Source organism: Neopsephotus bourkii, unplaced genomic scaffold (genome assembly GCF_033783945.1).
Source record: "Neopsephotus bourkii isolate Nb327-2 ecotype Australia unplaced genomic scaffold, CSIRO-AGI_Nbou_v1 NB_1154, whole genome shotgun sequence".
NCBI classification, from domain to species: domain Eukaryota; kingdom Metazoa; phylum Chordata; class Aves; order Psittaciformes; family Psittacidae; genus Neopsephotus; species Neopsephotus bourkii.
In genome coordinates, this window is record NW_026901640.1 from 4604361 (window position 1) to 4626762 (window position 22402).

A 22402-nucleotide genomic window follows, 5' to 3' on the forward strand; every position below is an offset into this window, starting at 1 on the left:
TATCGCATCAAGCCTGTTTCACACTTGGGATCTTTAATAAAACAAAGGTGTTCTGGTGTATGTGGGTTGAATTTTTATGTTTGCTTGTGTTATTTAGGAAGGGAAGGAATACTCTGCGCAGCCATCTCCTCAAGGAGGGTCACAGAGCCTGCAGCAGAAAGGGATGGTGACAGTGGAATTCTGTTTGTACCAGGGATTGTGAAACAATCTCATCAGGCACAAGGTATCACTTCTCCCCTGCTCCCCTTTAGAAGGGAAACTGCTCTTTGCCAAATAAGCAGCTTTGTAGACTTGACCTGGTATTTTTATTGAACAGTTAGAATGTGTTAAAAATTCAAGGACTGTTGGACACTGGTGGCTGTCCAGTGCGTATCAAAAGCCTATTGATTTTCTGCCAGCCTTACCCTATTAAATATACAAGGTACAAGTTCTGTAGTTAAACATGTAAGAGTTTTGTAAATGCCTTTTATGGCTGGTATTCAGGAAATTTTCCATGTTGGGAGACAAAAAAAAAAAGGTGTGTGTGTGTGAGATTTACAAAACAAAGCTGTTTTAGCTTAAATGATCTTTGAAACAGTAAATTGGTTTGAGTGTAGCATTTGAATCCTTGCTCACAAGATAGGGGAAGAAATGTTTGGGCCAAAGGACTGTTTTTATTGATGCTGGGTCTAGAATTTGTGTGTTTTAGCAGTGTGGAGCTGCTGGTCTGTCTCACTTGGAGGAGTCTTGATTATTCAAGGATTGTTCAGCCTGGAGAAGAGAAGGCTTCCAGGAGACCTTAGAACAGTTTCCAGTACTTAAAGGGGCTATAAGAATCATTCTATGATGAGTTCCATGCACTGCAGTAAAAATGAGATCTTCTTTGAAGGAACAGAAGAATTCTTGGGGACTGTCTTATCATGTAGGATAGCCTAGAGGGTAGCCCCCTGTCCTGTAAGAACTCCTGTGCTTTTAGAGATGTAATCTTTTATTGTTGCCAAGGTTTGTACTGTTTTTGAAGGTATCAGTTATTGTCACATCATTCTCTTAGGGTAATGGATGGGGAGCCATCTTGCTGATAGGGAGCTAAGGTGGGACAGTGGGAAGTAGTTTATTTGATGGATACATTTTCTAGGCAGAGCCTGGTAAATCTGTGCGCCCTTGCGAAGGGCACACACAGAATAGAAACATAATTCAAAGTTATGAGATGGGCAGTGTCTGATAATACAGCCCTGGTTCCACTTGGGAAAAGTGAAAACCCAAATAAAAATGTATAACCTGAACTGGGAAATTCAAAGACTGCCTGTGTGTCTTGCGGTAAGAGTAGATAAAACCAGTTCCTTGTCTCCCCAGTCACCCAGGCACTTGCACCTGACCGGTACCCAAAGTCACCAACCAGTCTCCCTAGGCAGATGTGCCAGATGGTGCTTTTTTTTTATCCCCAAATTAAAGCACACCAGTAGGAGAGCAGCTGGAATCAGTTCTTCAAAGGAGCTATGCTGATCAAAGGAGGCTTGGCTGCATGCTCTGCTGAGATCTGAGCTTGGCAGCAGCTGAAAACTGTACACCATGGCCTCTTGCAGAGGCTTCTCCTTCTTATGGTTCCAGGCGCCTGCATTGTGTTGGACCTATTGCATGCCCTCCAAAATCTGCCCAGGCTCTGACTTTGCTGAAGTGCATTGACTGAGGACAGGAGGAGGCTCATCTGCAGGAGCAGAGGTTGAGAACTGTGTGTGTTCTCAACCAAAAGTGCAGCCAAAAGTACAAGAGAGTTCACACACTCCCTGAAATGCCCACTAATCCTGTTTAGTTTATCCCTGTCCATCTTCTGATTTGTGTAGTCAAACAATTCCTACAAAACCTCTCTGCAGTGTATGTCCCATATGCTACATTTACTCTAAACTGCTTTGAGAAAGTGACTCTCAAACTACGTGCTGCTGGAATTACTTTCTGTTTGCTTCTAAAGCTGGCACATGGTATTTGTCATTGTCCAGTCACAAGATGCTGAGTGAGAGAAATTAATTAAATCCAAAACCAATTTACAGTAGCTTTAGGAAAAGGAAAGTTATCCTTTAATCTCAGTGCGTGGTTGAGATGCTGCTTTCTTTTCAAATGGAGTTCTCATTTAGTACTGTCAAGTTTTTGTGGCATTAACCATTAGTCCTGTCAGTTTTTTCAGGGCTGAGCCTGGCTGCTTTAACATGCACCGAGTTCTGCTCTGATCACAAACCAGCTTTTCTACGTGAGGCTGAAGCAATATCCACCAACACCTCTTTTTATCTCGGCTTTGCAGCATAGCATATAATTTTCTGTCCTGCCTGAGCTCCAGCTTCTTGGCAGCACGAGGTGAGCTGAGGACCCGGTTTCAAACTCAAGGCTTTGGTTTCTTTAAAACAGACCAATCCCCAGTCTAAACCCTCAGATATTGTCCGAGTACATCAAGGCACGTCAAGGAAATGTGAAGTGACATACTTGGAACAAAAGCTTGTTTGTAGTTAGCTGATTTCATATCTGAGCACCTGGTTTGATATAGGATCACAAAACAGTTTGGTTTTGAAGGGACCTTCCAAACTCATCTTGTCCAACCCCCTGCAATGAGCAGGGACATCTTTAACAAGAACAGGTTGCCCAGAACCACATCCAGGAATGATGCATCCATCACCTCTCTGGGTAATCTGTGCCAGTGTTTTACCACCCTCATTGTACAAAATTTGTTACTCATACCCAGCCTGAATCTCCCTCTTGTAGTTTAAAACCATCACCCTTCATCTTGATGCAACAGGCCCTGCTAGAAAGTCTCTCCCATCTTTCTCATAGGCCCTTTTTAAGAACTGAAAGGCCCCAGTGAGGTCTCCCCAGAGTCTTCTCCAGGCTGAACACGCCCACCTCTCTCAGCCTGTCTCCAGAGCAGAGCTGCACCAGCCCGCTGATTGTTTTTGTGGCTCTCCTCTGGATCCTCTCCAACAGGTCCATGTCTTTTCTGTACTGAGGACTCCAGAGGAGTATTTGCCTCTCCCCTGCCACTTGGGTACAACACACGGGTAAAACACATATAGACAGCATTTTCACATGGATGCTGCAGTTGAGCTCCTGGGGTTTTCCTCTTCTCGAAACATCTCTTGCTGTTCAGGATGGTGTTATGTTTTGGGTTTTCTTTTCAAATGCATCCTATGTGGAGTTGCATTTCACGTGATTGCCAGTATGGATTTGGACCTGGTTGTTGGTGCTTTGTGTGGGGAGTGTGCTCAGCTTCTTGGGGAGCTGCTCTCTGTGGGGTTGCAGGACAGTGGGGGTCAGCAGCAGACAGACATACCCTGGTTTTCTTTTTCAAGGTAACTATGTGAAATGGCATTAAACTGGCTCCTTTGTTTCTGTCTCAGCATTCAGGAGGCTTCACTGAGGTGTTAGCAGTGGAAAGATTGACTCAAACATTACTAGAAGGTTACTTGCAGTTGTTAGCAGGGCTCCAAGTATCTTTGTGTATTGCTGTGCTGTGGGTTACTGCAGAGCTCTCTTGGTGGACACTGGCTGTGCTCTGGTGTCCCCTCTCCTTCAGGAGCACTCCAGCTGGTTTTGCTCAGTCTTCCTTGTGCCAGGGTTTATTTTAGATACAGATGCATGGTTTGGGTGGGGGTGTTAGTTGATTTAAGCACGTTTTTCCTTCTGTTTGCAGGCATCTCAGGAGTACAAGCAGCTCGCTTTGAGGAAGCAGTGACTGCAAAGCATCTGCGCACTGTCACTGGTGGAAGAGCCCATCATGTACCTGGAGATCAACTGGTTTGTGAGGCTTCTGCACAAGCACAGCATCTCTGCTTTCCTGGTTACAAATGCACAGTTCCCAGATGAGATTAGGTAAGAGCTGGACAAAATACCTACCTACTAAAACATTTGAGTTTAGACCTGTGTTTTAATTCCATTTTATTGCTCATCAGTCAGCTCTGCACTGACAATAAAGAAGCCCACTCGGCATCCATTTGATTTTAACCTTCATCTCCCTGTGCTCTTTCTCATCTCTTTCTACCACTTTGATTTTTCCTTTCTATATCTCTTAAAGTGTGTTTACTTCTGAAAGGGAAGAGGATGTAATATAGTACCTCCCGGAGGTGCAACGGAAGAAGAGCAAGTGAGCTCTGTGTTGTATTTGGGGACATGGATGATAACTAGTACAAGTGTTTCTGACAGCAAGAGCAGGTGACTGAGCTTGTAAGTTGCCTTTTTTGTTGCTGAGCTTCTCTTGCGGTCTGATCTTTGTTCTAACTCCATAAGGCCAGGTTGGACAGGGCTTGGAGCAGCGTGGTCTAGTGGAAAGTGTTCCTGCCTGTGGCAGGGGCCTGGAGCTGGATGAGCTTTAAGGTTTTATCCAACCCAAACCTTTCTATGATTCTAAGACCAGCTGTAAGAGTTCAAACCCAAAATTTATCTCCAGTATCTCCAGCAGAACCTGGAGTGCAGGATGAGAAAAGGTGAAAAGCATGTAGTCCTCTGCCAAAGTGAGATGAGTAGTTTTTAATCTCCCTCTTGGGTGGATTTCAGCTAAAAAAGCTCAAAACATTTTAATGATCTCTGATGGAAGAGTTTTTACAAATGCAAAGAATCCCTGTGGCAGATGTTCTTTTGCATCCAGGCTGCTTTTAACAAAAGCATAGAATCCCAGTCTGGTTTGGGTTGGAAGGGACCTTAAAGCTCAGCCAGTTCCAGCCCCCTGCCATGGGTAGGGACACTTTCCACTAGAGTATGGTGCTCCAAGCCCCTGTGTCCAACCTGGCCTTGAACACTGCCAGGGATGGGGCAGCCGCAGCTTCTCTGGGCACCCTGTGCTAGTGTCTCCAAACAACCTGAAGCAATCTGAAAATCTGAAGCAATGCAGCAAGGAAACACAGCACATGGTGCGAGGGGGTTGGGAACCCATCACAATACTGTTAAATGCTGCTGCTGCTGAAGTCCAGCCCTGGCGTTACTGAGCACATTAGTGGAGCTGAGCACAGAGTGGTTTAGGTTACTTAGGTTGTCTTGTCCGCTCCATGCCTCTCTTTATTAGCACTCTGTGGTGGTACTTCCTTTTCACTTCCTTCTCGTGGTCTGAATTTGGCACTGAGCGGGGAGGGCAATGCAATTTTTGAGCAAGTAATTATACACTACAAAGGCATTCCAAATGATTGAGTAATTGTGTAATCAAGTTACTTTGTCATGTATTATGTGCCTGAGAGACAGAAATTGCTCTGTCCTAAAAATAGCAATTTAAAAAGAGAGCACGTGCTATATTTTGAAGCTGCATTTCTTAGGATCTGAGGAGTGTTTTTAAAAAGAAACAAAAAAGAAAGTGGTAAAATGCTAGTCTTGCTGTCTTAAAAATTGCAACTGAGCTTTGGCTCATCAAAGCAAGTGATTTGCTTAATATGGTAACTGAAGCCTGCACCATGCTCACTTTTCCACTGTCAGCAGAGGGGAGCTGAAGTCCTAAAATTGGCAGCAGGGCCCCTGACATCCAGTGCTATAACAGGGAGTGGGGCCTGGGGTTTGTGCTCATGTTCGGAGCTGGGCCTGTGGGCTCTGCAGCCCTCTGGCTGGGTCTGCAGCAGGTGCTGCCTGTGCCTTCTTCTCTTCTCCTCCTCCTCTTGTATTTGCACTTCAAGGACTTTTGGATTATCGGGACTTTGTATTTCCAGTCCAGGTTGGATGGGGCTTGGAGCAGCCTGCTCTAGTGGAAGGTGTCCCTGCCTGTGGCAGGGGTCTGGAACTGAAGGAACTTCCAGGTCCTTTCCAACACAAACCAGTCTGGGATTCTATGATTCTATGATTGCAGCTTCATCTGCCTGCAGGCACAAAAATGTTATTACAAAGTGAAGGAGGTTTTATAGCACATGAGCTCACATTGAGCAGTTACTTGGCTCTGGTCCTCTTCCTCCTCTTGTTTTTTATTAGTGGCTGTGAAGAAGAACCCTTGTGTATGGGTTTGTGTTTACAAGCATCAATAATTCTTGTAGAACATTCACTAGACTAGGTCTTAAAGCCCCGTGCTTATTATTGCTCATAAACAAATGCTCATTTTGGTGTTTCTGTTCTTTATCTCATTGACCAGGCCATCTCCTGTCTGGCTGGGGAAAAACCCTCATGGCTGGTAGGCGGCTGAGAACAATTTGCTGCTCTTCAGTTGTGTTGTCCTTCTCAGTCAGAAATGACTGCCCAAGTTCAGATGTGGTAAACGCAGTGAATTTGATCTCAGCTGGATTGGAAATTACAACCAAAAAGTAGGAGAGACACTGGAAAATCCATCCTGGTACTATGCAACAATATTTTCTGTTGAGTATGAAATGTAGCTGTGTTCCAGGAACATCTGTTTGTGCCTCTTCTCCTTGTTCCCCTTTGGCAAAGCATGCATGAGGTCAAACTGGCTCCAGTTCCAGCCATGGCAGAGCCCTGTGGACCTCTCCATTTCAGAGCAATGTGGGGGTAGAAATCCCTCCCTGGGATCTTTTCCAATTCCTTAATTTTCTTCAGTACAACAGTGAGTCTGGCTCTTGCCTGTCCTGAGGATTGAGATCCTCAGAGAAGAGGTGACTTTTCCCAGGTCACGTTTTGAAAACACTCGCTCCATCTTCTGTGGGGGCTCTTTTAATTGGGAAAATGCAGCATTAAGTAAAGAAAGGAGTGTTTTGGCCATGGTCTTTGAAACAGAGTACTTCAATCCACTCACTCCTAGAACACATGATCATTTTGGAGGTTGTGGCTTTGGGCTGCCAGGCCAGACAAGCCTCTTTGCAAAACAAGTTGATTTTTTTTAATTTCTTTTTTGTTTAAAACCTAAAATGTTGTATTTATTCTGGGCTATTTCAGTCTTCAAAAATACATACAGAGAGAATACGTTCAGATACGTTGTTTGATTGTCTGTGCTAAGTGGATTTTCCTGGGTAGCAAGGGCTCTGCTTGGTCTCATTCTGGCCATTTGTCGTCCCTTTGTCACCTTTGGAGACCAGGGGGTGGTGTATTTTTAGGTGGCACTGTTTGGCAGCTGAATAATAGTTTCTAGTTTATGTTCATCTTCTCTAAAGAGCCAAATCATTTTGGGACCGTGGCCTGCTCATAACGATTGCAAAATGTTCTAAAACTGTGAAGAAATACATGGTACAATTAAGATGCTGTCATTCCATGGGGTGGAAGATGTCATGAGGGGTGGATGTGTGTCACACTCGCTGGTTTGATCAGTCTTTTCTGGGGTAAGGGCCCTCATTTTAGGTTGCTCCTCTTAATGTCCTTCATTATCCCTTTGCTAATGGGCTGCAGTGACGCTGCTTCTCCTTTACACCCTTGAAGTTTACGAAAGGGATTAGACTCAACCCAGGCTCTTCACACTCCAGAGGAGGTTTAATCTTTTTAGAAGTTCCTGCTGTTGGGCTCACAGATGCTGTGCTCACTGGCATTGTGTGACCAGAAAGACTATACTGAAGGATTTATATGAAATAAGAGCCTTGGAAGTGGAAGGAGAACATGTTGGGGGATTGTGTTTGGTTTTATTTTCTGAACAGCTTTGATTTCCCTTCCAAAAATCGTTTGACTGATGCCAGCTGCAGGCCAGGTGTGAGTTCTGTGTGTCCAGTAGAAAGTGGCTGAATTATGGCTGCATTTCTTTTGAACAGGATTATTTCTTCATCAGCCAGAGCAAATAGAGCTTGGGGAAGGGACTTTATGGTATCTATGGGGAGAAGCAGAGCCTTTCAGTGCCTCTTGCTAACCCCTGGCAACCTGCATTAGGAAGCCTTTCTGCATGTGTTGCAGCTACACTGGAGTGAAATATGTTCTAGTTCAGTAAGGAACAGATAATTGAACCATCCACCAAGGCCTCTGTGTGTAATGTTCTTAGCTTTGGGATGTATTTGTGGAAAGTTAAGTTACAATGTCTTGCTATTAAGATGATAGTCACTTGATGGAGATGAACCACTGGACTTGGATAGTTTTCCTTGTAAATACTGGGCAGTTGCTGTCGCTACTGGAGCAGCAGAGCAGCTTGTTTAGAAGTCCTGTATTTTACGTGTGCTTAGTAGGAAAACACAAATTGAGGTAGCAGTGATGGCTGAAAACAACAATTGCCTTCTCCCTTTTATTTCCAAGGAACCTTGAGCCAGTAACGCAGCTGTATGTCAGCGTGGATGCCAGCACCAAGGAAAGCCTGAAGAGAATTGATCGGCCCCTCTTCAAGGATTTCTGGCAGAGGTTCCTGGACAGTTTAAAGGCCTTGTCTGAAAAGGTACCCAGTAAAGAGTGCGCTTTGGAATATTCTTTCTTCTGGGCCTTATCCACTCAGTACAAAAGGAGAAGACTTGAGAAGCTTAAGCTGGACCGTGGAGTGGGTTCTGGGTGTATTCTGAGCATATTTGCATGTTTTTTACGTTGAAGTGTATGAAGTCCAGCACGTTTGATCAGTTTTCCATATGGGGAGAAATGTAATGACAAAAAGAGAGCAGAATGTGTGTCAAATGGGACAGTAAACTCTGCTGTGACTAGAAGATGCTATGAGAGATTGAGGGATTATAAAACAGTAGATAATTTCCTGATGGAGCATTTACACTGCAAGCAGGCTGCTGAAGGAAAACTGGAAATCCAGGGAAGCTTAGGAAGAGTCATAAATCCCTGTGTGGCTCTTAGCACTGGTTCTCAAAGGATGCAGTAGATAAAGGACTTGACAATGTGTGTGCTGGTGTTCAATAGCTCCAGTTGCCCTCCTGCTACATAAAAATCTGCTTATTTCTGGAAGATTTACCTAAAATAACAGATCGGAGAGTAACAGCAAGGGTGACTCTTTGCACTCTCAGTGGTTTGTAGTAGTTGGTGTCTGTTGGAGACAGCTGAGCAGTGACCTGAAGGCCGATGGGATCACGGCTGCTGCTGTCAGCTCAGAGCATAGTCTTCCATTTAACAAGCTTTGTAGTAATTAATAAAGCACTCGTGGTCCCAGCATCGCATTAATTGGTAAGAACGGGGCTTCATGAGGATGTCTTCCCTGTCTTACGTACTGATAGGTAATATGGAAGCAAGTACTTTTGTTTGCTGATGTAGCAGAAGTTGACATGATACCTGATGAGATGAACAGACAAGAGAGACTGTTCCATTTGAATAATGAGATTTTCTGCCTTCTGAGATGACAGTGGTGGACCATTTTCTGCCAAATCCACATTAGTAGACCTGGGATGCTCAGTGTAATTGTGTGAGACTTTCTCCTGCAAATGCTGTGAGTAGCTTTATCAAAGCGGCCTGTGTGCAAGTGCTGGCTGATCTTGTCAAGCAACATTTCAGGACAAGCTCTGAGCTTACTGAAATCAGGTACAAATTTACTAAGTTCTCTGTGTGAGTAGAGGATGCTGTGGAAAGACAAGGAGCTAAATATTGAAGGCAAAAATATTGAAAAAGTCTTTTGGAAACTTGCTTTTGCCCACCATTTCTTTTCTTCTGTCCCTCTTGGCCCTGGATAGATATGGTTCATTCACTGCTGTGTGTTGTCAGAAATTCCCTTGCAAAGAATTGAAGGTGAAAGTATTGGCAAGTCGGTCCATACAGCTAAAAATACTCTGGTCAAGGTGAAGAGGAGAGGAAAGAGAAACTCAACTAGAAGGTGCCTTTTCTCCTCAAAGCAACCGCACTTTGAAGGGTCCTTGAAACACTAATAGCACAAAAGCCCATTAATAGTTGCTCCAGTTGGTTTGCTCTGCTCAGCTGCACATTGCATCATTACACAAGGGGGACGAAAGAAGCTGCTCTGTGTTAGGTTTTTCTCTTAAATGTTATGTGTGATTCTGGTACCCAGAAATTATGTTGAACTGCTTCCTGGCAGAAGCACGTTGCTTGGTGTTCACATGAGATGTTAAGCACTGCTCACTAGGACTGTGATAAGTGAAAGGTGCTGAAAGCTGGTGCTTCTTGAGAAATGTAGTTCCTGTGTCAGAATAGGTGGGGAAGTGCTAATGCATTGTGTTGGGGAAGTGATGCTAATGTATCTGGAAACAAAATACAAATCCCATATTTTCACATTGCCTGACAAACCATTCAGACTTATTCAGTTCTCCTGAGACCAAGACAAGCTGGCACTGCAGCTGATATGAGTCAGTGCTAATAAGCATCATGGAGAGGTTTGGTCTTTGCATTTAACAAATAAAAATGGACAAAGAGAGTTTTTAAAAGCACAAATTGTACCTTGCTGGGCTTGCCTTTGTGGTGGTTGGCAAGTGCTGTGCCTGCACAGCTACCCTGATTGCTAGTGTGCCTCCTGTGGCTCCATGCTTGGTGCTGCAGGGATGAGTGGTTAAAGACAGTTTCTGCTGCAGAATGTTGGTAACAGAAACAGACAAGTGGGAGAAAGGAAGAGGACATGCTTCAATGTGAGGAAAGAATAAGGATGTCCTTCTTGGACATCTTCCTGCCACCCAAAAGCAAGTTGATTCTTGTTAGGAATAGAAAGGGAAGGACCTGGCCAAAGAGATAGGGTTCAAATCTCTTGCGTTAGTGAAGCAGTTAAACTGATAATGGATTTCAGGGTTTTAACTGAAGTTCTGCACAAGTTCTTGAGCTTTTAGTAAAAGATTGAATTTAATAGTGAATTTTTCCCAGTATGATTTGACAGCATCATGCGGCATGTTGGTGATGAGTTGCTGCAGCATTTCCAAAGGAAGTTCAGGAATAAAAGTTAAAATGTTTTGGTGATATTTCTTTCTGCAGCGAATAGCAAGAAACCTCCTCTTTGTCCACTGCTATTTGGAGCAAGTTTTATCCTTTCTAGAGTGATTCTCATCGAGATGATTTTTGTGCTAGATTTTCTATGCTGAGAAATGTTTTTTTGAAAGAGGTTTTGTTAAGCAGCAGGTAGACTCCCAGAAGGCTTCACTTGTTTCTTGTCAGGTGTCTTCTGCCCTCCGAATTAAATTGAGAGCAAAAAAGAGAGACATTAACATGTGCAATTCAGATTGTGCCCTTTCCAAACGTCATCACATTTGAGAAGTCTTGTCTCATCCTCTGACAGCCTTGAGTTCATAAGAATAATTGAGAGGTGACTTGACTCAAGTGCACAGAGAATGGGAGTCCTTGTTCTCCTCATAAGGATGAGAACTGTTCCAGTGGCATTTCTTTCAGCCATTGCTGCTTCATAATGCTATATCCAAATGAGAAATGATGTACAAATTAATAATGAGAGTCCAGAAGCTCAGGAGGGAAGAGATAGACTTAACATCCTTGGAAGTTTTATGCTTCTCAAAAGTACCATTAACCAAAAGTGGTGGCTGAGCAAGGAAACAACTGGTGTTCCATGAGTGGTCATTCACAACCAGTCAGACTTGTGATCCATTTGTGTTCTGACTTTGTGCTGTTTCCCTCAGAGTTGCTAGATCACATTCCCTATGTTGACAAACTCTGAAAACTATTGTTCTTGTTGACCATAAATCACCAAGTGTTTTCCCAAGCGACAGGGATGTTGACTGAGACAAATGGGAATCTCCCACTGAGCTGCTGATGAATGAAGCAGGGATGCAGTGACCCAGTGTGGTGAACGTGCTTACAGATTTCTGCTCAAGCACTCTGAAAATAACTGGAGAAAAATAGTGATGGACATACCAGCAGAATCTTGACATGCTTGAGAAGTGAGCTGGTGGAAACTGGGTGGACAAGGGCTGGCAGAGACAGGACAAGGGGAATGGCTTTAACCTGATAGAGGGGAGATGGAGTTAAGCTCTTAGGCAGAAGCTCTTCCCTGTGAGGGTGCTGAGGCGCTGGCACAGGGTGCCCAGAGAAGCTGTGGCTGCCCCATCCCTGGCAGTGTTCAAGGCCAGGTTGGACACAGGGGCTTGGAGCACCCTGCTCTAGTGGAAGGTGTCCCTGCCCATGGCAGGGGGTTGGAGCTGGATGACCTTTAATTCCCTTCCAACCCAAACCAGTCTGAGATTCTCTGTCACACTGAGCTCCTCAAAGAGCTGGCCAGAAAACAGAATTCTTAGCTCTGCTTGTACTTGGATATCACATATTTGACTGTGCATGGTTTGGTACCTCTGGTCCTTGCTGGAAGGTGCCAAAGATGGTTTGTCCAGAGAAAGGCATGAAATAAACCCATTTCTTGCTGCCATCTTCCAGTTCTGCATTAGCTTGTTGCATACAGGTTGTTTCTCTTCCACTGCTTGCTGATGAAGACAGCAGCTGCATATTTAAACACTCTCAGACTTGCATCTGGTGCTGTTTACTTCAGTTTTCTTTTTTTTTTTTTTTGTGTTCTCCAACTTCATCCTTTCCCCAAAGTTACCCTGGCCTTCTGTGTGATTACAAACAGTGTGAATATGTGGAATTACATCTTAAGCATGTTTTAGTGCTTATAATATGATCTATGACAGTAACAATTGCTTTATGGAAAGAGAACATTTGATTTGCTTGGAGACTATTTATGTGGTTACTTGGGGGGGAGCTGGTTTGTTGAGCCTGGTCTGATGCTTCTGAGTGAAGTGACTTTGTAGGGAGAATTTAAATGTAAAATTTGCAACAGATGTTAGAATCAGTAATCAATTTTGCCACTAGAAATATGGAAGAATTTGACTCTTCTGCACAGCAACTGCTCTCCACCAGCTGTGTGCTTGTTTTAATGGTTTTGCTAATGAGACTTACGGTGTAAGGCTTTTGAAATGCAGTATGATGAGTGTTACAAAGGTATGGTGGTTAATATTAAGTTATTGTCTCTGAAATATATCATCATCTTTCAGTTTAGCTTACAGCAAGCAGCGATCCAAATGAGGCTTCAGCGAGATACTTGGCTACAGAGGGAGTGAAATCTTATTTCTTCTGTCTGTTCCAGTACCGCTTGAGTTTGCTTGCAGGCAAGAAAAGGAGAAAAATGTTCATAAACACACTTCACAATCAAACTGATCTGTTATTCTAAGCTTTTGATTGTTCCTGCGTGTCTTATAAAGAGAGGAATGTGAAACTGGGTGCGGGGAAGCAAGTTGTCTCTTGTCACCGGTGAGCCCTAGGCAGAGGTGAGAGTAAAATCCATGTTGTCTTAGTCCTTGTGCAATGCTTTGTCTGTTATCATAGAATCTCAGACTAGTTTGGGTTGGAAGGGACCTTAATACTCATCCAGTTCCAATCCCCTGCCATTGGCAGGGACACTTTCCATTAGACCAGGTTGCTCCAAGCCCCGTCCAACCTAGTCTTGAACACAGCTGAGTCCTGCATTTTCGCCTTGGATGAAACTGCTGTTAGATTTGCCAATGTAAGGAATGCAGAAATAACACATGGATTCAGTCTCTTCTGAAGCTGCTGAACTGCTGGAGTATCTTTTGTATGAATTTGTGGAGTTTATTTTCTTGTACATATTTGAATGCAGAAACCTGTGAATTAGTGACAGTACCAAAGATTGAAGCAAACTGGCAAATAAAAGGTGAATTTTTATTACTGCTTTTTTATACAATTAAGGCCTTTGTGATGGGTTCTGCAGCTTCTGTCCAATTTGTTCAGCCATTTCTAAGTGCAGTAGTCATGTGCAATTCCTGTGCTGACTAATTTGAGCATCTCCCTTTCTTATTATCCTTGAAGAGCTCTTGGTAGCTCATCTGTTTGGATGGTGGAGGAACTGAACTAGATTCATTGTAAATGATCTCCTCTAACTCCTTAGTTTGAAAACCTGAGGAGCATAGGGAGTATAGGTGGTGGTGAGCCCTGGAACTGGAGGGTTGATGATCCATAGTGCTGATGCAACTGTTTAGACTGTCAAAATCTGCTTCATTGCATCAATTTCATTCTGGCTTTGTGTTGAAATTTGCTTAACCATCTGGAGGAGCCATATCTTGCTGTAGGACTCTTCTGAAGAGTCCAACTTTCTGTGAAAGTGGGAGGATCTGACTGCTTTTCATAGAGATTAGGGCTCTGAAAGGATACTTTAATTTGAGACATCAGAGATTTAGGTAATGTCAAGCATAATCGCCCAAGGCAGACTTCTCAAGTGGGGAGTAAAAGGTGAATCCAGAGACACTTAAGGCCTTTTAAAACTCTTTGTTGTGATTTTCTTTTTGTAAGAAGCAATGTAATTTTTGAATCCATATGTCAGGCTTAGGGAGACCTTTGAAATAATCAAGGTTATTCCTTGGATACAGATTGGACTCAGACTCCTTTACAGAAGGTGAAGACTGTGCAGCATTGCGACCTTCTTCATCAGGCCTTTGCTAGGCAGCTTCCTGCCAATGCTTTTTGGCTGTGCTGGCAGTTGACGGAATAGAAGGTTGCTATTTTTGTTGCATTGGGCAAATCCTTCTGATTCTGCTCTAAATTCTCCATTTTCATGCATTGCTTCTGTTGTAGTTGTCTATAGGGAACAGACTTATGAATCTGATGGAGAAATACCACACTTCAAGTGAGGTGGGAACAACAGGACGCTGCCACTATGGCAAGGGAGAGCTCTAATGTTGTTTGTGATGCTTCTAGAGTGTCCCACCAGCTGGCTTACAGAGATGCCCGGTTACTTCATGTTCATGTTAGATGTTAGGCAGAAGTTCTTTCCTGAGAGAAGGATAAGGCCCTAGCACAAGTTGGAGCTTGGCTATTAAATAGGATGGGCAGGTAAAATGTTAAATTTTATTTACCCTTCTAGAACGTTTATTGCTTTAGAGCCTGACTCCTGAGTTAGAGCTTTACAAGAGCAGTAAGCTTGCAAGAATTGCTTAATCAATAAGAAAGAAATTTATTTCAGACTTCTTGTTTATGTTGTTCCTTGTTAAATGAAATGGGCAGGATTTTCAGCAAATCCTCGTGGGGGTTTTCAGTTCTATTCTTAGATGATTTGGACAAAACCCAGAAGAAAAATACTATAAATCCTTTGCTTCACAGCCTGTGAGAGTGATTTTTAAGGAGGTAATTATGTTTTTATGGCAGATTAAGCCCTGCTTTCGTTGTTGAACTCTTGAAGTTGCGTATGCTGGTTTGCTGTTTCCCAAGATAAGGAGTGTCACTTTATTCTTTTAAATCCAATAGCCCCTTCCCTGGTGTGGGTTGAGCTGTGTGCCATATTGTGCCATGCCATTGGTCTCACGTCCATCGTTACTGCATTGCCGGGTGCTGCTGTCTGTGATTTACACCAGTGCAAGTGCTGACATCTTGTCAAATCTTTTTACCTTACAGGCTTGATGCCTCTTTGTTTTTCATCATCTTACAAGTCCTCACTCAAATCATCATTATTTCAGGGTTATTTAAAATGTGGTTTAGTCTTCCCATTGCTGAGCAAAAAGCACTGATTTTGAGGAATGTTCTTTTAGAGTCCTGCAAAATTTCATGTTGTTGGCTGAGATTTCCAACTATAGAGGTCTGTAAGGAAGCATCCAAGTCTTTGGCTGTGTGTATAAATAACTGCTGGGATGGCTTATAAATACTGAATGCCTGGCAACTGACATGGGGGAGACTGGGATCCTGCATTGGATCCAAAGGGAGTTGGGTGAATGGTGAGTTCATTCTTTAGCCAGAAGCGTTTTGCTGAAGCTGGCCTCTGTCTTTAAACATGCTCTTACCCCTCACCTTTCTTTTGCACATCTGAATGTCATTCAAGTTTCTTCTGTAAGTTCCTAACTCTGTGTGTTAAGAATTGGGCCACGGAGATGCTGCAGGGCTGGAGCAGCTCTGCTCTGGAGACAGGCTAAGAGAGCTGGACTTGTTCAGCCTGGAGAAGACAAGGCTCCTTAAGGGAAGACCTTAGAGCAGCTCCAGTGCCTAAAGGGGCTACAGGAAACCTGTAAGCCTTCAGCAAGGCTCCAAGTTTGTGCCCAGGGCCCACTGACTTTGAAAGGACTTACACCAGAATCTTGACAGGGGATGCTCTTGTGAAGGCTCCCACACAGAGGCAAGATCAGGACCTTTGCTGCATGGGCATCTCCAATTAAGCACAACAACAGTCACACGGGTTGGAGCAGCAGCTGCCACAGCAGCAGGGACCTGCCACGCAGGCACCAAGTGACAAGCACTTTGTCCAGCTCCAGCTGCTGCTCTTCATCACAAAATGAGGAGGAGCACAGGAGCTCAGCCAGCAGCTGACCTGCTTGGCCACTCTGGCTCCATCCCATCTGCAAGACATTCCCTTTGCCAAAGAGGTGCAAAAATAACAAGGCAGGAGAATCACTGCCTTGCTCTCATCTGCCCATAAAACTGATTGCTTTTTAAGCTGAGCAGGTACCTCTGATTTCATCTAGGCCAGTACTTTGTGTGTTATGTCACAGGATGGGGTAGACATACTTGTGTCTGATCATGTCTCTGAAAGAGAAGAGGCATTCAGAGCTAGTCTTGCAATGGGGAAGAGCTGAAACCACCCTCTGGGACTTCCCACACCTTTCTTTCATTTCACATTCCCTAAAACATCCTAGCTACAGCTCCCCACTGGTGTGTCCCTTTACCTCCATGGACTATATCTCAGGCTTGACTGCTTGACTAACAATGAGGGTACCTGGTGTGGTGATCCTGGAGAGGCATCTTTTCAAACATGTTATTTAATAGTGCAGTTGTAACCCTGGCAGTGCAAGGAAGTCAAGAGAAGGACAAGATTAAGAACAAGCTACAGACAAGGAGGGGAGCCCAAGAGAAGGAGGAAAGTTTGCCTCAAATCAGAATCACCGAATGTTTGGGTAGGAAGGGACCTTAAAGCCCATCCAGTTCCAACCCCACCTTCCACTAGAGCAGCTTGCTCCAAGCCCCTGTGTCCAACCTGGCCTTGAACACTGCCAGGGATGGGGCAGCCACAGCTTCTCTGGGCACCCTGTGCCAGCGCCTCAGCACCCTCACAGGGAAGAGCTTCTGGAGCTGGTGCAGGGTCCAAAAAGAGGGTGGTGGTGACTCTGAGGTTGGTTTTCTCCCCCTCCTGGAGATGACATGTGGACAACTGTTGCGCTGTCAGATCCTAGGTGAAGAGAAAGGGTTTAGTGCTGCTCTGCAGTTGATGCTGGGTTGAGTTCTCTTGCTTTCCTAGCAGTAAACTCAAAGTCCTAGGCTTTGCCTTGGTTTTACAGCAGAGTAGCTAACATGTTAATTATTCTATGGTAATATATACCTTTTTTAACAACGAAGACAAAGCCTCAACTGGTGTATTAATAGCAAATGCTTGAACAATATATGTTTTTAGTAGCTACCTACGCAGCATAACCTATTCAGGTTTTTTCTTTAATGCCTGCTAGCCTGAGAAAAGGAAACTGAAAACTTTTGTGCTCTCTGCTGAGTTAATCTTTAAAAGGAAAAAAGCCCTCCTCTCCTGTGCAGCTCTGCTCAGCAGAATGCTCTCAGGTGTTTGCAATGTGACTTCTAGGAGGACGTCATCCTTCCAGTGCCTGTATTCAGGGCTGGCTGTGTAGTGATAGATGAGCCCGAATGAAATGACAGGCCCTTTATTTAAGGGGAGGGCCCTGGTTGCCAGAGGAATAGATTAATCTGCTATCCAAGGGCGCCGAGTCTTTCCCTGAAGTTGCTCTCTGGGAGCGTGATGGGTGCCACAGCTCATCTGCAGAGCTTTTGGGAACCTGGAGGTTCCACAGGGCTGGATTTAGGAGAGGCAGAAGTGATCTCCAGTTCTCGTACAGAGACCCTGTCTTCAGGCTGAACTGGAAGCTTCGGAAAGCTGTGAAATTTGGGGGGTGCTGGCATTTGAGATTTCTTTTTGCTGTGTTTTGGATCTTTTATCCTTTTGTGGGATTTTATGCATAAAGATGTGTCTTATTGAATGTGGTGAAAAGCTGCTTGGCTGCAGGGTTGGTTTTTTTTTCTGATCACATCCCTGTGACAAGTAATTTCCAAGTGTGAAAATTGCTTTGATATCTTTATTCAGGACTCGCTCACTTAGGAAGGAGTTGCATAACCTGAACAAGGGAACTGAACTGAGTCTGTACAGTGGATGGCTTCTGTCTTCACAGGGGCTCTCACTGGGAAAGGGCAGCTGCCTCCTGCCACTGTGTGAGAGCAAGGAGCCTGCCCAGAGCCCCAGCACCATGCGGGGCTGTGGGGTGATGGCACGTGTTTCATTTCTTATCCTGTTCTGTGTCATGATGAAAGCAGGTTCTTGCTTCCTGGGAAGCTAGAGAATGCATCCTGAAGTCAGTTTACAAGTCAAGCTTTTCCTTGAAGGAAGTAAGAAATACTAATGGAACTAAGAACTGGGCTTATTTTCCCTTGTGCCCTGTTCTGGCATTCCAGGGCTGCTGGGATTTCGGAGGAGCTTGGAAAGACGTTAGCAAGAGTTGCCTAAAGGAAAAACTGCTTTTTCCCAGGTTGGTTCTTCATTACTTTATCCTCAAACGTTTGGGGAACAGAAGGCTGAGCTGGACCTTGTTGAGTTGCATTTTTGGGACCCCATTAAAAAAAGGTGACAGTTGCTACACGGGTTTCAGAATGCAAGGAGAGAGAAAGTGCAATATCTCTGTTTCTTGAGCATGTTGCCAAGACTGATGTGGTTTATGTTGTCCTCCAAAGGGTAAGATTTGAAAGACTTGGGGAAGCAAGTCATAGTGTGGTATGTACCAAAGTGGTTCTTAGTCATTTTCCTGTTTTTTAAGGTATTTCTTGCACAATATTCTGTATTAAGTTGCCTTTAATGGACCAACTGCCACATATGATCCCAAAAGAAACCCCACACACTGTGTTTTAGTGCAGTCTGTAGGGAGGTAACCTGAGCAAAGGATCAGGGAAGCAAGGCCTATTTGTGTAAGATTGCTCAGTTTCTACCCATATGCTCAGCATCCTGTGCAGGCAAAAGCACCTCATTAGCGGCTTTTTATATCCAAGATTGTGGGTTGAGGCTTGGAGAAGTTTGTTAGAACTGGGCAGGAGCACAGAAACATGTAGTCCCGCTGCTCCTGAGCACTGTGCATTGGCTTGAAGGAGCATCTCCCACCGTGAAGGACTCAAAGTACCTGCTGCTAATTGTCTTTATGGAGCAGTACCTTTCCTGGTGCTATTTTGGCAGTTCCTAAGGATGGGCATTGTGCTTCTGACATATGTTGTGACCTCAGCTTGTTGCCATATAGGCATCGTGCCATATAACTGCTCTGATGGCCTCCATGGTTTTCATAGAATTACTTTAAAAGTTATTCTGACTCCCCAGCCTTGCAAAGATTATTTGCTTCAGCACATTCAACTGTTCTCTCTGCAACCAGTTCTTCACTGAGCTCTGAATTGCTGGTTATTTAATCTCCATCAATTATAACCTGATAGGTGGTAGGGCTCTCACTCCAATGGCCCCAGCACAGCCCCTTTCCTGGCAGGGTGATCTGCTGCAGGAAGAGCTTCTTGGTGTAAAATAGATGTGGTTCCACACTTTCAACTTTCACTCATTCAAAGGTTCCTTATCACATTATTTCTTCTTTTCCTGCTAATGTTATTCTGATGGCTGTGTGAAGGGAAATAATGGTTGCTTTCTGTGGAATTGTGGGGTGTAAAGCACTGCAGCCTGGTTTTCTATCCTGATGCTTTAGATCATTAAAATCTCAGGGCTTAAGCTCTTAATTCTTGTTCTTCAGTGCTTACAAGAGGATCTCCTGGGGCCCTATTGTACAACCAAATACAAATAATACATGAATAAAACAGGATCGTGTATTTGTACCGCCAGCAGACTGTAAGGATTATTTATATCTAACACTTTGTGGTATTAGGCCCTTACTCCTTTTAATATGTCCCTTCTACCAGCTTTTCTCTCTTCCCAGACAACACTTGAGAGATGTTGCCCTCTGGAAAGATGTTTCTTCAGTCACAATATTAATTTCTGATTTTGCTAGCTATTTTTTTTCTGTATCCCTTTGGCAGTGTTTTACTTTCTCTACCCACTTCTTTCACCACCAGTCATGATTAGTTAATACAGCTTTTGTGCTAGTTCAGTTATTGAAGTGATGGATAATACACACAGGCTGCTGTTATTGCTTGCCAGTGCTGCCCTGTGGGGGAAAAAGCCCTTTTAATGCACTTGTAGCATTTTTAGTTTTATGAAGTACTTGAACTTTAGAGTTAGTCTTCTAAAATCATCTAGGATGTATATTGGAGGGTGTTAAAAATGAGATTTAAATGGCAGAAAAAAAACAGCTCCTTTCATATAAGCCTTCATTGAACCACTTGCTGAAGCACTGTGCTTAATTTGTGTTAGAAAATGTTGTGATAAAAGTAAGCTGAAACTGTTTCATCCTCTCCACGAAACTGTTCCTGCAGTACCATGTTCACTTGGCACTGGCACCATTCCTCCTGTGTTCAGGCTGTTAGCCTGAGCTTTGAACCATTTTTGGTGGCACTTATGTTTTGTCCCTCTGCAGAATGTGTGTGACATCATAGAATCCCAGCCTGGTTTGTGTTGGAAGGGACCTTAAAGCTCATCCAGTTCCAGCCTTCTGCCACAGGCAGGGACCCCTTCCACTAGAGCAGCTTGCTCCAAGCCCCTGTGTCCAACCTGGCCTTGAACACTGCCAGGGATGGGGCAGCCACAGCTTCTCTGGGCACCCTGTGCCAGCGCCTCAGCACCCTCACAGGGAAGAGCTTCTGCCTAAGAGCTCACCTCAATCTCCCTTCTGTCAGGTTAAAGACATTCCCTCTTGTCCTGTCCTTAGATCCCTTGTCCAAAGGTTAAAACTGGGTGATCTTAACGTCCTTTCCAACCCTAACTATTCTATGATTCTATCCCAGTGGTAAATGATTTGAGGTTTTGTGTTGGAGAGTTCAGTTGCAGCTCTCCTTAGTAGCTTCTGCTTCTGGCTTGAAAAATGTAATAAACCAAGCAGTGTGCATGCTTCCCATGGCACTGAAGTTCAGGTAACCTTGTGCCACAGGCATGTCATGGGTAACAGGGAAGGAAGAATCTCTTGGCTCAACCTGAGCCTAAACCTGGACTCTCTGGTGCAGGAGAGTCTGATTCCAGCCCTGGGATTCAGCCTGGCCCCAGCTGTGGAATCTTAGGTTGCCATGGATTTGTTGCAGTGCTCTTTTACTCCGCATGTCTGGTGCCTTTGTCACGTTTTACAGTGTGTCAAGGAAGGAAAATGGGTTAATTAAAAAAACAGTTTGCTGGAAGATTGCTCTGTAAAAAAATCCCAGAGATAAGTGAAATAAAACTTTGGTGGAAGATGAAGGGAAAGAGAGAGAAAAAAATGGAAACAGGCAGATGAAGCAGCAAGATGATTTGTTCCATGGCCAAGTGCTTGTATCAGTAGTAGAAGGCCTTTTTTCACCAGTCACTTCTGTGGTGAGCAGCTCCTAAAGGGGAAAATCAGAATAAGTCCAAGGAAAGAAGTGCTCAGAGGGCTCTCTGCCACTGTGCACAGAAATACGTCTCCAAGAGGCACTGGTGGGATGAGGAGCTATGACACTCAGCCATGGGATGGTCCAGGCAGAAATCCAGGTGCCCTGTGCAGAGGGTAACGAGCGTGGATGCTGTTCTTGTAGTTATTAGTGCTGCAGCTACTGTGCGTGTTCCTAATGGTTTGCTCCAGACCTTTTGTACGTCATAAGCAGGGTGTTTTCAGTGCTTCCTGGTTGTGACATTGTCACTTTGTGCTTCCAATAAGATGTTCCAGTGTCTAAAGGGGCCAACAAGAAACCTGGAGAGGGGCTTTGGACAAGGGCCTGTAGGGACAGGACAAGGGGAAATGGCTTTAACCTGCCAGGAGGGAGACTGAGATGAGCTCTCAGGCAGGGGGTTAGAACTGGATGAGCTTTAAGGTCCCTTCCCACCCAAACCACTCTGATCATGGGAGAGCCTTTTCTTGGCGATGTTGTGCCTGGTGTGCTGGAAGAGTTGACGGGCAGGGGCACACAATGGTCTGTCCCCTGTCTGAAATTCACCAGTGCCAGATGATCCGGATGGAGGAAATAAAATATCTGTCTAGCAACTAATGGTGAGATTTTTATGTTTGGGGAAGCAGACCAAAGAGAGAAACTTCCTTCTTGTTTTCCCCTTAAGTTAGAGATGCTGTTGTAAAAAACAAGTGCTTGGATATATAAAAGATAAGTCTTTGTATGGAAAAAGGCAGCTCAGCTTGCAAATGCTGAGTAGCTGCTTTCTTAGAAGAACAAGGGAGGTGGCTTCTGGTTTGGGTTTGCTTTGGTTTACCCCTGGGTTCTTGGAATAAATGAATGATATTTTTTTGTATTGTTAATGTAATTTTGCCTTTATTTCAGCACGAGTGCACTGTTTACAGACTGACACTGGTGAAAGCTTGGAATGGATGCACTCAAAGCCTATGCTGATCTGATATCCCTTGGTAAACCAGGCTTCATCAAGCTGCATGGAGCCATTTTATGTTTTTTCCATCAGTATATTACTCTCTTTCCTCTTTCCTCCCCTTTTCCTCCTCCCAGTCTTAAACTGATACGAGCAAATGCAACTCTTCCACGTATTTCAGCGGTACATAAGGAACTTATCTTACATGCAAGGAACTTACCTCTTGCTTTTAATTTTAGGCAGCCA

At 44.2% G+C, this 22402-nt stretch overlaps 1 protein-coding gene across 1 annotated transcript; it reads left to right on the forward strand.

The window, feature by feature from the left end:
- Positions 1-3656: 3656 nt before the first annotated feature.
- LOC133217837 (S-adenosyl-L-methionine-dependent tRNA 4-demethylwyosine synthase TYW1-like) lies at positions 3657-22199 on the forward strand. The gene is made up of 4 exons (XM_061363644.1): positions 3657-3831; positions 8086-8221; positions 18154-18227; positions 22114-22199. Exons 1-4 carry the CDS (start codon positions 3737-3739, stop codon positions 22136-22138), a joined length of 330 nt encoding a protein of 109 aa, XP_061219628.1. The 5' UTR covers positions 3657-3736; the 3' UTR covers positions 22139-22199.
- Positions 22200-22402: the final 203 nt, after the last annotated feature.

What these genes read in the sequence shown, in the direction of transcription:
- LOC133217837 (XM_061363644.1), top strand. Translation starts at nt 3,737, where the DNA reads ATGTACCTGGAGATCAACTGGTTTGTGAGGCTTCTGCACAAGCACAGC. An exon ending in TAAAGGCCTTGTCTGAAAAG is followed by an intron (nt 8,222 to 18,153) that starts GTACCCAGTAAA and finishes CTGGCATTCCAG; the next exon opens with GGCTGCTGGGATTTCGGAGG. An exon ending in GAAAAACTGCTTTTTCCCAG is followed by an intron (nt 18,228 to 22,113) that starts GTTGGTTCTTCA and finishes CCTTTATTTCAG; the next exon opens with CACGAGTGCACTGTTTACAG.